The sequence below is a fragment of the Rhamphochromis sp. 'chilingali' genome, assembly GCF_963969265.1.
Source record: "Rhamphochromis sp. 'chilingali' genome assembly, chromosome: 22".
Classification (NCBI taxonomy): domain Eukaryota; kingdom Metazoa; phylum Chordata; class Actinopteri; order Cichliformes; family Cichlidae; genus Rhamphochromis; species Rhamphochromis sp. 'chilingali'.
The window spans coordinates 1,862,164-1,877,458 of NC_137950.1; the positions used below are offsets into that span (position 1 = coordinate 1,862,164).

At 39.1% G+C, this 15,295-nt stretch overlaps 1 protein-coding gene across 1 annotated transcript; it reads right to left on the reverse strand.

Annotated features, from left to right (window-relative positions):
* Positions 1-1,855: 1,855 nt before the first annotated feature.
* Positions 1,856-15,042, reverse strand: LOC308390434 (uncharacterized protein). The gene is made up of 15 exons (XM_080872432.1): positions 14,091-15,042; positions 13,363-13,483; positions 12,893-13,055; positions 12,532-12,724; positions 12,275-12,346; positions 11,339-11,410; positions 10,871-10,942; positions 10,403-10,474; positions 9,476-9,581; positions 8,830-8,900; positions 6,733-8,749; positions 6,369-6,647; positions 6,250-6,297; positions 4,003-4,101; positions 1,856-2,709 (listed from the first exon to the last, which is right to left on the reverse strand). Exons 2-15 carry the CDS (start codon positions 13,478-13,480, stop codon positions 2,474-2,476), a joined length of 3,618 nt encoding a protein of 1,205 aa, XP_080728558.1. The 5' UTR covers positions 13,481-13,483; positions 14,091-15,042; the 3' UTR covers positions 1,856-2,473.
* Between the last annotated feature and the right edge of the window lie 253 nt (positions 15,043-15,295).

The following is a 15,295-nucleotide window of genomic DNA, read 5'->3' on the forward strand; positions in this document are numbered from 1 at the left end:
AGCAGGAAGAATTATAATCAGTCCAAATAATCACAGAAAACCCAAAACAACAAGAACCGACGCGCTCTGGTCAGGTTCAAACTCACTCATTATTCGGACGTTTAACAGAAGTACATTTAACAAAGAATCAGTGCGAGTAAAAGTGCGACACGTCGTGTCTAAACGCTGAGCTGTAGTGCAGAATGATAGAACAAACTTCATACACACGTCATATTGTGTCTGTTACACATTAAGCCTGAATATATATTTTGCACATGTTTATATCCAACGCGGTAGTTTTTTGTGTACCTGCAGATCTGAGACTTTTCTCCTTTTGTTTGTTTATTTTCACATTTTCGTTTCTGATTGGTTAAAGGTTTATCTCATAAAACAGCAGCAGCCACATTACAGGACATTACGATGTGTTAGATGTGTGGCTGTGCTGGTTATAGCCTCTAATTCTTTTACTACAGTGTGGAAATCAGTGGCGTTTAAAACAGAAGAGAAGCAGACTGTAGATGAATGTACCAACACAACACGATAAATATAAAAATAGCGCATTTCAAATCTGACTTGAATAAAAGGAGCCGCCTTCAGTAATATTTTATTAATATTGGTTTAATGTTGCTGTTACATTCATGGAAAATCAGAATTTAAATTTTGAATGTGTTATTATATGTAAAATGCATCCAGACGTGTGGCTTTATAAAACATTGAGCGTCAGGGACAAAAACACTGAAGAACAGCTGAGCTAAAAAGGAAGAGCTGCAAACTTGTGGAGGATCATCAGAGTGTGTAATCACTCAGGGATAATGAATGATAACTGCCTTTACTATCAGTAGTGAATGTGAGGAGGTACATTAGGACTCCCTGTGCTGCATTAAGCTGAATTACAGTCACACTGCTCTGTGTGGTTTTCAAAATAGAGAGCAAGAGAAAATAAACAAAATCTGCAAAAACCCTGAAACCATCGTTCATTTAAAGAAACAGAAAACAAATGTGAAAGTTTAAAACTATCAGGCCTGTGTTTAACACTTGTGGGCCTCTGGGGAGATCTGGGACCAGTTGTTGGACTTTATAGAAGATTCTAGATTAGTCATAGTTTTTATTTCATGATGTGTAAACTGTGTCAGCACTTTCAGCTGAGATTTGTGAGGCGGCGCCAACAAAGCAGCTTTTAATTAGAATTTTTCAAGCAAATACAAATGTTTGATTTGGAAGCTAAAAAGCGATTCGCTGCTCTTCATTCTGCCGTTTCCAGTTTCAGAATCTCTGAGGAATCAAAAGCAGCCAAAGATTATCAAACAGTTTAGTCCTTGTCAATTGTTGTCCCATCACCACATTCAACTTCAAATAGCTTATCGTCAAACTCATGCAAACAGCATGAGTGGGACTTTTTCAGTGAGTAGATTAGGTTAATGATTGAGTGAACCCTCAGAAGCGCGGGGACAGCAGAGAGATAGCAGCAAGGCTGGATTGATAGTCTTACAATACGTTCACAGTACTAGTTCATATAATAGATTACTTAACACCAATCGGGAATTGAAATGAAAACGTGTTCTGGGAAATGTAACTTTTTTCTTAACCCTGTGCGATATTTGGAGGGAGAGGTCATTGCTCTTGTAGCCATACTCGAGCTGCATTACCATTGCTGAGGTTCAACGGCCTCACCGTACAAGACTATACTCAAACCCAGAGCACACTGATTGATCTCAGCTCCTGTATTGTGTAATGGTTCACAAATTGTGCAGGTAAAGTCAACATTTGGACAAATAGCACAAACAGTTGGTGGGTGAAATGTTCAGAAGATAGCTGACTGATTCCAAAGTGCCCATCTGATCTGGCCAATACACACACACACACACACACACACACACACACACACACACACACACACACACACACACACACATACTGGTAAAGGTGAATTGGAAGGACAATTTTTTCAAACAAGATTTTTGCAACACTAAACGGACCCCCCTTTCCGCTTGTGCTAGATAGATGAAGTGCATCTTTAAAAATCCCATTTGAGTTGTACAACACAAATCTCACTTCAAAATTGTGAAAAACACACCAGAACTCAAAATATAAGAACCTGACAACATGGTGTAATAAGAGGACAACACTAATTAGGTAACTTGGCTCCTCCCCCTGACATGAACAGTAATTGTCAGGGCTAACTTTATTAACAGGACAAAGGCCATACACATACACAAACATGTATTTTGTGTGTATTAAAAGGGCAACAGGTGAATAAAAGGAACAAATTGAGTGCATTTTACAAAAACAGGATTGTTTTGTTAACAGAAATGAAAATAACTGGCAATATAAAATTATATGTCCTCTTAGATCAGATGCACTAAAACAGTGTCAACAAAATGAATTTACCAATCTTCTAATAGTAAAATTCTAAAATAAATAAATGAGAAACCAAAACATACAAAATATCTTTTGTAACTCCTCCAAGAAGTACTTTGGAGTTATGTAGACTCCTCTACATAGGATTTTCTTTTTTCTTCAACGACACGCCCCGATTCCTCACAAAATCTCTGATGTTTTGAATAGAACGACCAGCCAGAGCAGGATCTTCTGCAGTTTTGCATTGCTGGCATTCGATAATAGTGGCCAGTTTTCCTTTTTTGATATGTTCGCCAAAATACTTCATTATCGCAGCAACCTCCGTGGGAGACCAAGGATGCTTTTTGACCCTCCTTGCATTTTCCAGAGAAGCTAGAAGCAGAAAAAAATAAATGTAAACAAACTACTTTTTAAACAATTTTTAAATTAAAGGGGACGTATTATGCTCAATTGTGTGAGTTGACATGGTTGTAGGATGCAAAAATATAATGGCGATAATCGGCTTCCTTCAAATAAGCCGAAGAATTGAGTTCTGCACACACTAGTTTTACAGCCCTGCTAAGAACAGTTAGTGTTTAGTCTACACAGCCCAAAGACGGCCTTTGCATTGTCCACGAGGACAGGTGCTGAGGCTGTGATTATGCTGGATTGTGCAAAATACACTACCTGGGACCTAAAAGAGCTCCTTTTTTAGTTGTTGAAAACCTACACTTAAGGAGTCGGGAGGCAATTCATAACCAAATATACATACAAAAGCAACAAAAAAAAAGTGGGTTTTGCATAATATGTCCCCTTTAAGGTGAATTTGTTGTAACAGTGTTTCTTTGGTATAAATCCTGTAATGCTGACTGTTTAAATACTTATTACAATGGATGAATACATTTATTTAAATGTAAAATTCTGAAAGGTAGCCCACATTAAGTCAGAATTCCAATAAATAGCTATGGCAAATCACTATGGATGGAGAGCATTTTATTCCACACACCGTTATACAACAAAAAACATGTATAGCATGATATTGTAATAATTTGAAATGTATAACATATACTCAAACATTTCATATATAACTGTCTGACTCAAATGTTTATTTAAAAACAAGGGTGGACCCTGCCTGACCATGAGGTGGGCCTTCAGGTTTTTTCAGTGAACATAATTTTCTTCAAGACGTTCAGGTTACAGCCCACAATTAGCCAAACCAGCCCAAATTTTCCAATATTATCCAGATTCTGCCTATGGGAATAAGATGATGTTCAGAGTATGGAGATAATGTAGAAGCCCAATGGTTGAGGAATCCTCAAAATTAAAAACCCAAATCATAATATGTTCTCATTGCTTTGTTTATTAATTGTTTTGGTGCATTGCTGTTTTGAAAATGATAAGTATTTAAATGTATTACAGATTAAAACAGGCATAGGGAAAGTAATTTAAACATTTATCCCATTACTTAATACAAGGTATTGTTCCACATTGAATGTGATTTATGTTTTACCTTACCAAGTAGGTTAATATAATTGTCTAACCAAGTTGTAGAATTATGGTACGGTCCCTGGCAGAAAGATGAGCATAGTCACCATACTGGCTTGGGTGGTGTGGATAACTGGGTTCAAAAATGCATGAAGTTTACATTTGTGCTTAAGTGACTTTTGTATGCATGTCACCATTTACCAGATTGTTCATTTGTTTTCTTCTTACTGCTTGGCTTCATCTCCTTGTTTAGTATTCTGTTGGGTTCAATGACCTTACCCGCTCCATTTTTACTTTGTGCTGAAAAACAAAACAAAACAGTAAGCATATATTTGTTGTATTAAATCTCTTATAATGTAATGTCAAATGCTCCTGAATGTGGTCAAGCAACTAATGGACCTTGAAATCTTGAATATGGTTTCTAAGATAAATCCAGAGTCGCAACTATGACTTTTAGTTTAAGGTGACACATGTGAATGTGGAATATGGCTAGAGCTATTACAGCTGATATTAAAAGATACAAGGCTGAATTTTTCTCCAAACAAGACTCCAGTGTAGTGATGGGATTTCCGGCTCTTTTTAGAGATCCGGCTCTCTCGGCTCGGCTCACTAAAAAGAGCCGGCTCTTTCGGCTCCCGAACCGGCTCTTCAGGTTATTTTGTTGCTTTCATTCATTTATTATTAACAACAATATAAAATTATGCACAAAATGAATTACTAATGTTTAAAAACGTGTTTTCTATGTATATATATGATCATTATATAAATCTGCTTTTATTTATTCACTCCACATAAAATTTAAAAAATAAATTATAAAATACAAAAACCTACCATTTACAATTTAACTTTTAAAATTTAAACTTTAAATTTAAAAATACCAAGTGCCCAGTGCTCAGCTCAGTGGGTAGACACACTGGCAGCTTCACTTATATCACACTTAATTCACTGTGTTTTATCTTCCCATCGCACTGATGAGTGGACAGTTTTCAGGTGCCCGTGCACCGGCTCTATATGATATCCTTTTCTTGCAGACTCTACACTCTGCCTATGTATTGTCAGTAAAATTTAAATGGTTCTAGATTTTGCTTCTTTTCTTGGTGTCACTCATTTTCTTTACTCCACCTTTCTAATGTGACGACATTGTCTCTTGTTGTTGCTCCCGGCTCTCTTTCTCTCTCTCTCCCTGCTGCTCTTTTCGTGTGCTACTGCTGTTGCGAGTGTAACTACCGCCCCTAGCTCCTCCCTCTGCTCAGAGGCGGGAGGGGTGCAAACGCAAGGCTCTGTTTGCGCCCCTCCCGTCTCTACTCAGCGCAAACACAAGGCTGACGTGCAGCGAAAAAAGTGAGAGAGAGGGCAAGAGAAAGTAAAAAAAAAAAATCCACGGCTCCCAATAAGGAGCCGGCTCGCATCGTTCACTTCAAAGAACCAGCTCTAAGAGCCATTTCGTTCGCGAACGACCCATCACTACTCCGGTGACTGGTCAACTTTCCACTCACCACTGATTTACTGTAGAAAGAGGATGAGAGCGTAGAGGGAATACTTCAGAAGCGCAAACCAGGTAAATAAAGAGTAGTAGATCAGCCCTCCACACACCAACTATTTTCATCTCTCTTGATTAATCTCATCTCCTTCTGTCTCCTGCAGGGCAGCTTCCTTTCTAACATCCTTCAACAAACCTTCCTCACTGTCCCTTGTTTGCACATGCCCAACACAACCTCAACCTGGCCAATGTAGAACAATGTAGACATTTTTTCCAACATGTGCAGTCCCAATGATATTGTTCTTCCTAATCCTATCCATTCTCTCCACCCTCAAAAAGAATCCCAGCATCTTTGCTTTCCCCAAACTCACCTCCAAGAACTGCAATCTATTAAGAACTCTGCTGCCCCCTTACTCTACTGCACTCACTCTAGAGACTATATCACCACATCCTAAAAAGAACATTACTGGCTGCACACTGACTATAGTATTGAGTGCAAACTCCTAATCAACTTTTAAGCCTTCAACAACCTCGCCCCCGCCACCCTGAGGGATTGTCTTTACTGTCACTCTCCCACAACACTGCTAACACTAACCTCCTTACCCCCATCATCAAAATCATAAATCTGAGGGTACAATCCTTTGCCACTGCTAATTGCACCCTCTGGAACTTCCTCTGCTCATTAGATTCTCTCTAGAACTTTAAATCACAGCTCAAAATCACCTGTTCAAACTAGCATTTCCTACCTGACCATCCTCCAAAACTGACCTTTCTATTCTGTTGAGCTGGTCTTTAGAAAGATCCTTGACTTTCTTTAAATTACCATTTGGACAAAGGTAACAATCACTGGAAAAATGATAGTAATGAATTATCTTTTTTTTTTTTACATAAAGATAGCAAAGATAGCAAAAGTGTCTAGGAAGTAGTTACAAAGGTAAAAGCTTCAATAAATGATGACAAACACATACCTGGAGGTTCCTTGACAACTTTCTTCATCATTCTAGTATCTATAGAATCTGTAATAAAGTCTATTAGTCATGTGATTTCATAAATTGAACAAAGTTGAGACTAATCACATTGTACTTACCAATCTGTGGATATACAAGATTTCCTTCATTGACCTCACGCTCCGCTCCGACCTCCTCACGCTCCGCTCCAACCTCCTCACGCTCCGCTCCAACCTCCTCACGCTCCGCTCCAACCTCCTCACGCTCCGCTCCAACCTCCTCACGCTCCGCTCCAACCTCCTCACGCTCCGCTCCAACCTCCTCACGCTCCGCTCCAACCTCCTCACGCTCCGCTCCAACCTCCTCACGCTCCGCTCCGACCTCACTTTCTTCACTTGAATCTGTCAACTGTAGGTTATCTAACAAAATAAAAGATTGTCTTAATGAATTATAAGGTTATAGTGCAGGAAACGTGTATAATTCTTAACCTTAACACCACTTTACCTTCGATTTCAATCTCTTCAAGTGTTTTGCCTTGAAGGCTTTTGAGAGACCCTTTCTCCATGGCAATCAGTAGTTTGGATATTTTGGCAAGCTGGGTAGTAGCCTCTGGAAGTCTATAATATTCGCGATGAACACGAATATCATGACCTAGGAAGTTGGCAACTTGGTCTAACTCGTGATTCTTGAGGTTTAAGATCTGAGACAAAGTTGCGACATGTTTGCGCAACTGCGTTGAACGTAGGTGTTCAGGGTTTTCAGCCCCACATTCAGTCGCATAAATCCTCAAACAGTCCTGTCCTCTGTAGGGAGTCAGACAATGAGGTCTGGCAAACAGGAATATGTTTTCTGCCAGAACACCACAGTCTTGTCTTTTCTCTGTCAGCCGTGTTATGGCATTCACCATGTCTGGTGAAAGTAGCACTGCAACCTTGCGTCCTCGTTTACCCCTCAATTCTACACGACTGAAGTGTTGACAAAGGTAAAGTTCAAATTTTGTCAGTCCAATTGCAACATCCTTGTGCAGGGTACTAGTGTCTCTCTCCTGGAAGCCATTCAGTGTCATCTTTGAAATTTCTCCCCCTCTTCTCCTGTTAAATAGTATTACATTTGCCATGGTAGCTTTACAAAGTTCACTGTATGATTTTGGTGAACTATGCTCTTCCAAGTCCTTCAGTGCTTGTTCTGTAGTCTTCTCCAGATGTCTATGAAGACGCTGAACATCTTCTGTGAAAGGAAGTGTGGAAGGCTTGTTGAAGTGCCGCTCGTTTAGTGTGGTTAATGCAGTATGGGAGATGAGTTCTGACCACTTTGTAGCATAAAGGGTTTTGAAACTCTGGGTTGACTTTATCAGTGCACTGTCTTCTGCCATCAGTGCTCTGCAATGTATAATATCACAGACTTTCTGCAGTGAGTGTCCCAACTTTAAAGCAAGGCTTGGAGTCGAGTAGCAGTTCTTTTCTTCATCATACCCACACACCTTCTTAACAACTTTGAAATTTGCAGGTCTTACAGCATCCTCAAAAGTGTGTATTGAGCATTCTTTCCGAAGTGTGAGCAGAAGTCTTCCACATTCTCGGAGTGTCTGGCGAATGTAGTCAAATTTGGTGGGATCTTTCCCATGTTTGTTAAAGAATGATTGAGCAAGCTGAAGAATAGAGAAGTCACTTCGCACAGTAGAAGTTATTTCATCATCTTTCATGACAGCTAATATCTTCCAAACACCGGGGGAAACTTGCTGACACAGAGCTGACTCACTCATACAGGCCAGGGACAAGACCTTTTTTCGTCCCCCCTCTGAATTGGCCTCCACTGGTTTTGAAGAACATTTACGAACATGTCTCCAAAGATCTCTTTTAAGATATAATGCCTCGCAATAAATGCAGTGAATATAGTCTTTTCCTTTGTAGGGTTTTTTTGATGTGCGTCTGGTTTTTAATGATCCAATCCCACTTGCGATGACCTCCGAGTTATGTCTGTGGTTTCCTTTGTTTCGCAGCTTAGAAAGCATTTTCAAACGGTCTTTGGACTTCTTGGGAAGACTTAAAACTCGAGCAACATCTGCATGTGATTTCTCATGAGTTTTTAAATGACGTGTAAACTTTGTCTGTAGTTTTCCACAAATGTAGCAGTATGTTTTGTTTCTTAGTGAGGAGGATGTTTTTAAGGAATCTTCAGCCGTAGTATTAGAGTCATCAACAATGCCTTCAGCATCAGACTTTTCTGCTGTGGCAATAACCCCTGATACGTCGAGCTGTCTTGTGCCAATTCCATCTTCAGATATTGATTCGGCATCTTCTGAAATTCTTTGTCCTACTCTCTCTAAAAAACTTTCTAGGCGAGGTCTTTTCGTTTTGCAAGCAGATTGACTGCTGGAGATCTCAGAGTTCTGTACTTGTTTGCAACTTATATTTAAAGGCTCTGATTTGTTGTCCCATGAGCTGTCTGAGTCAGCTATAGAATCTGGCACATATTCCTCTTCTGATGAAGCCCCCTCACTTGAACTATCTTCACTAAAGACCTAATAACAATCAAAAACACAAAGTAAGACTTTGTTTACCTTACATATTTTACTGAGAAGAATTCTGCAAAAACACTTACCTCTGGAAGAGGTTCAGTGAGGTTCACCTTGTGGCTAACATAACATCTTTTGTGCCAGGACTGGTAGCAAACTAGACAGAGAAAAATTAAGTTAATAAAAGAAAGGTAGTTAAAGCCGCTTTCCCCAATTTAAAAAAACAGGCTAGATGGAAGCATAAACACAGTCAAGAAGGCTCCCCCCTCCCATTGGATATTATCCATAGGCCACACCCCCTGGTGTGCTTTGCTGCTAAACAGGCCAGTGCATAGTGTGGTGGAGCCATGTTAATGTAGAATTTAAGGAGTCAGGAAAGACTGTTCTATCGTTTTTCTGGACTGAGCCATGTTATTGGCTGATGGTTTTAGACAAATGCAACAGAACCACTTCATTTTTTTTTCTTTAATCTCCAAACAACATTTATAGCTATGCTTTGTTAAAATGTTGTTATGAACATGAAAAAAAAATATGTTAAGCTAACTTGTTTTTGCAAATTGGGTATAGCAGCTTTAATAATGACATGGTAAGTAAATATGTAAAAAGTGCAGATGTAAAAGGTTCATTATGAACATATATCATATTTACTTATGGATTAGTTTTTATAGTGTTCCTTATGGATCATATTTAAGATATTCTAATGTACCCAACCTTCCATAATTAAATAATTACCTTCACATCTCACACCACTCCATTTCAGAGGCGAAAAAGGTCCTCCACATGCAAAACATTTTTCTAAACTTGACATTTCGTCAGGGACTAGATCATGATCGCAGTCCTGTTTGGTAAAAAAAAACAAAAAAAAAAACAGTGTAATCAAAAACAAAATTCATACTTTTGTGATGTAAAATATCACAACCAAATAGTTGTTTTGGTTCCTCTTTAAAAAGGAGTTAAGGACGGAAGAAAAAAAAACAAAAAAAAAAACAGGTTCAAGTGTTACTAAAACTATTAAATCAATTTTTGTAACTTTTGCAATGCAAAATTTAAAGGGAAAAATACCTGCTGTATATAGATCAATTTTCAAAACAATTTGTTCTTCTAGGTTTTATATTATGGTATATATTACAAAACCACAATGAAAAGAAAATTCATTGTGGACCCACAACACCCAAAAAAGATTAGACTTACAATTTGTTCTTTCTGAAATGAGAAGATGTGTCCAAAGTTTTGACTGGGAGTGTAAAAAAGTATAATTAAATCATGAAGTCATGAATCCATCAAGACATAACGGATGGCCTTTACACAACAATGTTACATAAATGTGCTTAGCATTAACAGGAAAGAGTTTAGCGATTGTTTCGGTTGTATTTACATGCTCCTTCCTATAGTAAGCTTCATTCTTGCTCCTTGATCAGCTGAAATTCAAATATGCGATCTAACTACATCAGAGTTCATTTCAACCAAGCCGAGAACTACGTCTTTATGCAAACCAGATTTAGGGTTGGGGTTTCATACTTCTTGTTTCAAATCTCAGTCCTCCTAATGCGTGCATCTTACTTGGTCAAGATAACCAAGGACCCACATACCTCAATACTGCCTAATAACTAGCACCTCAGTCTACAACTAAAACAATCTGACACTGAAACTCCAATTTACCTTTGTTGCGTCGTTAGGAGAGGAACTGGCTGCATTCTCATCCACAGCCTGAGATGCCACCATGTTGGATTTCTAAAGAAGAAGCGTGAATAATGAATGGCAGTCTTTGGGTCTAGCCAAGATGAATACAGTCCTCCTAATGTCTGGACCTGTCCAGTTGAGTATTACACAGGACCCGTGTGTGTATGCACAATTGCCAGAGTAACTCTCATTGATCTGAATTCATTTCTAAACTCAGTCCTCCTAATGTCTGGACCTGTCCAGTTGAGTAATACACAGGACCCGTGTGTGTGGGCGCACTTGTAGGTAGAACTCAGTTGTTTATACTTCCTGTTTCAAATCTCAGTCCTCCTAATGCGTGCATCTTACTTGGTCAAGATAACCAAGGACCCACATACCTCAATACTGCCTAATAACTAGCACCTCAGTCTACAACTAAAACAATCTGACACTGAAACTCCAATTTACCTTTGTTGCGTCGTTAGGAGAGGAACTGGCTGCATTCTCATCCACAGCCTGAGATGGCACCATGTTGGATTTCTAAGGAAGAAGCGTGAATAATGAATGGCAGTCTTTGGGTCTAGCCAAGATGAATACAGTCCTCCTAATGTCTGGACCTGTCCAGTTGAGTAATACACAGGACCCGTGTGTGTATGCACAATTGCCAGAGTAACTCTCATTGATCTGAATTCATTTCTAAACTCAGTCCTCCTAATGTCTGGACCTGTCCAGTTGAGTAATACACAGGACCCGTGTGTGTGGGCGCACTTGTAGGTAGAACTCAGTTGTTTATACTTCCTGTTTCAAATCTCAGTCCTCCTAATGCGTGCATCTTACTTGGTCAAGATAACCAAGGACCCACATACCTCAATACTGCCTAATAACTAGCACCTCAGTCTACAACTAAAACAATCTGACACTGAAACTCCAATTTACCTTTGTTGTGTCGTTAGGAGAGGAACTGGCTGCATTCTCATCCACAGCCTGAGATGGCACCATGTTGGATTTCTAAGGAAGAAGCATGAATAATGAATGGCAGTCTTTGGGTCTAGCCAAGATGAATACAGTCCTCCTAATGTCTGGACCTGTCCAGTTGAGTAATACACAGGACCCGTGTGTGTATGCACAATTGCCAGAGTAACTCTCATTGATCTGAATTCATTTCGAAACTCAGTCCTCCTAATGTCTGGACCTGTCCAGTTGAGTAATACACAGGACCCGTGTGTGTGGGCGCACTTGTAGGTAGAACTCAGTTGTTTATACTTCCTGTTTCAAATCTCAGTCCTCCTAATGCGTGCATCTTACTTGGTCAAGATAACCAAGGACCCACATACCTCAATACTGCCTAATAACTAGCACCTCAGTCTACAACTAAAACAATCTGACACTGAAACTCCAATTTACCTTTGTTGTGTCGTTAGGAGAGGAACTGGCTGCATTCTCATCCACAGCCTGAGATGGCACCATGTTGGATTTCTAAGGAAGAAGCGTGAATAATGAATGGCAGTCTTTGGGTCTAGCCAAGATGAATACAGTCCTCCTAATGTCTGGACCTGTCCAGTTGAGTAATACACAGGACCCGTGTGTGTATGCACAATTGCCAGAGTAACTCTCATTGATCTGAATTCATTTCTAAACTCAGTCCTCCTAATGTCTGGACCTGTCCAGTTGAGTAATACACAGGACCCGTGTGTGTGGGCGCACTTGTAGGTAGAACTCAGTTGTTTATACTTCCTGTTTCAAATCTCAGTCCTCCTAATGCGTGCATCTTACTTGGTCAAGATAACCAAGGACCCACATACCTCAATACTGCCTAATAACTAGCACCTCAGTCTACAACTAAAACAATCTGACACTGAAACTCCAATTTACCTTTGTTGCGTCGTTAGGAGAGGAACTGGCTGCATTCTCATCCACAGCCTGAGATGGCACCATGTTGGATTTCTAAGGAAGAAGCGTGAATAATGAATGGCAGTCTTTGGGTCTAGCCAAGATGAATACAGTCCTCCTAATGTCTGGACCTGTCCAGTTGAGTATTACACAGGACCCGTGTGTGTATGCATACTTTTCAGTATAGCCTTTATTCATTTAATACTATTTATACTTATACTGTACTATTTACATTATACCTTGCTTCTCCATGGCCAGTTGGAATCACCATAGTTATAGGTGATTTCTTCTCCTGGACCAATATCTTTGATTGCAAACAAACAGAGATGGGGCCTTCCATCCACTCTGGTAACTGTCATTTTACTGTTTGGATTCACATTATCGTCATTTACAAGTCTGCCAAGTGAGCCGTCCTCTCTGGTAGCATCAACACTAAAACAAAAAGTATACAATAACAATTACACTCTGTAAAGAAAGTCATTAAGTATATTAGGTTGTAGAACGTCTGAATAACATTTTAATATTCAATTCAAAATATTATTTGAATATTATAATTTGTAAACCTCATGTATTTTATCCTTTATCAAAGCAGTTACATACCATAACTGTTTTCCATTGAACTTGAAATCAAATATGAAAACCTTGAGTGCATCATGGTAAAGTTTCATTCGGTTTTCTTGTTCCTCTTTAGTTATGATTTGTCCTCTGTACTCAAAAAGAAAATCTCCCTTTTGAAATGACCGACAGCTGAACACACCGCGACCTAAAGACACACATCAAAAACAAATTGGGCAATAAACTATAAACCATTTAATTAAAATCCTTCTTGTTTTTAAATATGTTTTTTATTTGATTATATTGTATTATTTATTTTGGAACATGTAACATGTTCATAATTCCTTGGGGAAAGACAAGGAAAAAATAGAAATATAATAATAATAATAATAAAACAAGTATAATTATATTCGTGATTATTAATTTTCTCATGCATGGTATGCTACAAAAAAACTACAAAAAACATAAAAATTTCTATTTTGAGAAGCTGACTGCATTCTTTGGAATCAACTCACCTTTAAATGAATCAATATACCTCACATCAAATCCTGCCTTGTCTTCACCTAAGGAGCAGTAATACCTAGCATCTTGTATGGGATTTATTTTAGCTCTCCGTGGCCTTGTTGCCGCCATCCCCTGCAAAGATCAGGTATTAATGACTTTAGAAATAACACATTATACTACAAAATGTATGTAGACATAGAAATAAACAGATCGAAAAATCTATTTATGTTGGGGAGAGCTCCCCTAAAGGTTCCAAATATCTGTGTTCCTCCTATCTTGTATCACTGTGTGTCAGAGGCTGCATGCCCTACCTGTGGAAGTTCTGTTTCGTATATTTTATTTGGTCTAAGGTTACTGCAAATCTTAATGAGTTAATTTTCATATCCACATTTCCTTAACCTTTTATATTTCTTAAAGTTATAAATTAAAATAATGATTTAGTATGGTTGAACAATAAGCATATTTGTCCTACAGTTTTTGTTTCATTTGTAAAATATTTTCTGAAAACAGATCTCACTAGTTTTAAAACCACAAGTTTTGTGATGCTAAAACCAAAATTAATCAAACCAACAGCAACAGAATGTCAAACTTTTGCTACTAGCATGCTGGCTAGCTAAACTGTCAAAAATTAGATGCTTTGGTGTATCCGAACGTAATATAATAACCTATATTACTTTGCTTTATTGGATGAATATATTTATATAAACATCATGTGTAAGGGAATTTGTATGGTTCTCACCTGATCTTCCACGAAAGCAGTAAGATAAAAGCTGTCTCATTAAATCCTCATGTCGTGCACCTGAACTCTTTAGTGTCCTCTTCTTCTTCTTCTGCTCTTTAAATGTTCATGGTGGTTGGCAACCAGCGTAGATGTACATTAGCGCCCCCATAGTGCTGAGGAGTGGATATCATTGGCCAAGAACAGTGGATTAACACTGGGATTCTTGCAAATAGAATGCTATGATGTAATAGAGTTAAATTGCTCTAGTGCATTCTGACATAACTCACTTGGAATATGTAGACTTAATAATACTGTATAAAATGTAATTTTTCCAAAAGACTGATATTTATGCTTCTAAATTTTTAAAGAATGAAACAAAAGTAGTAAATGGGGATGATGAGTTTTAGTAACAACTTCAAAGTTATTTGGCTAAAAGAGTTTTAAAATTCAAATAATTAACTTGGACCAAAAAGGCATATTATTGCTACAATGAGATTGGTGAATAAAAATAGATTAGACCACAGATATTTAAGTATTGCAGCAATACAATTAATTTTCATGACCTTAAGTGTTTTTGTGATGCTTTCTTTTTCTTTTTAAATAGTAAAAACTCATGACATAATTAGGACAAAGTTTATAATGAAATAGAAAAATCTTTATTATTGTGGCTGGTCTGGGATGCTGCTGCAGGTGAGATGGACTCACCTGCATTGTATCTACAATCTGTTACAGCAACCGTATAATTATTGTAATTGTTGGACAGCGCGAGGGAACGACCGGCTCAGGTGAGCCACAGGCTGGTGCGCTAGCGGGATGGGGGTGCCGCTGGAAGCGTGGGCGGTCCCTGGAACCACCTCGTCACCAGCGCCGCTAGATCTACAGGCGAACGCCCAGGTAGTCACTTCCCCGTGGCTGGGCTGGGGCGCTGATGCTCCAGGCCTATTCCCTCGCTTGCTCATGGAGGGGGGGGGGGGGGGGGGAGGTGGCTCCTCGGTCTTAGTCGGGGGAAGAGGGTATGTGGCGGGGCGTGTTCTGCGATGCCGCTGCATGTGAGATGGACCCACCTGCACGGCATCTATAATCACACCACGCTGGCTTAAAACTTGTGCTCTGCTTGTGGTGTTGTTTGTGGTGATGTGTACGGCAGACACAAACATACCTTCCCACCCTCATACACACAACCACAAACACTCGGCCCTCACCCAACGTGGACACAGACATAA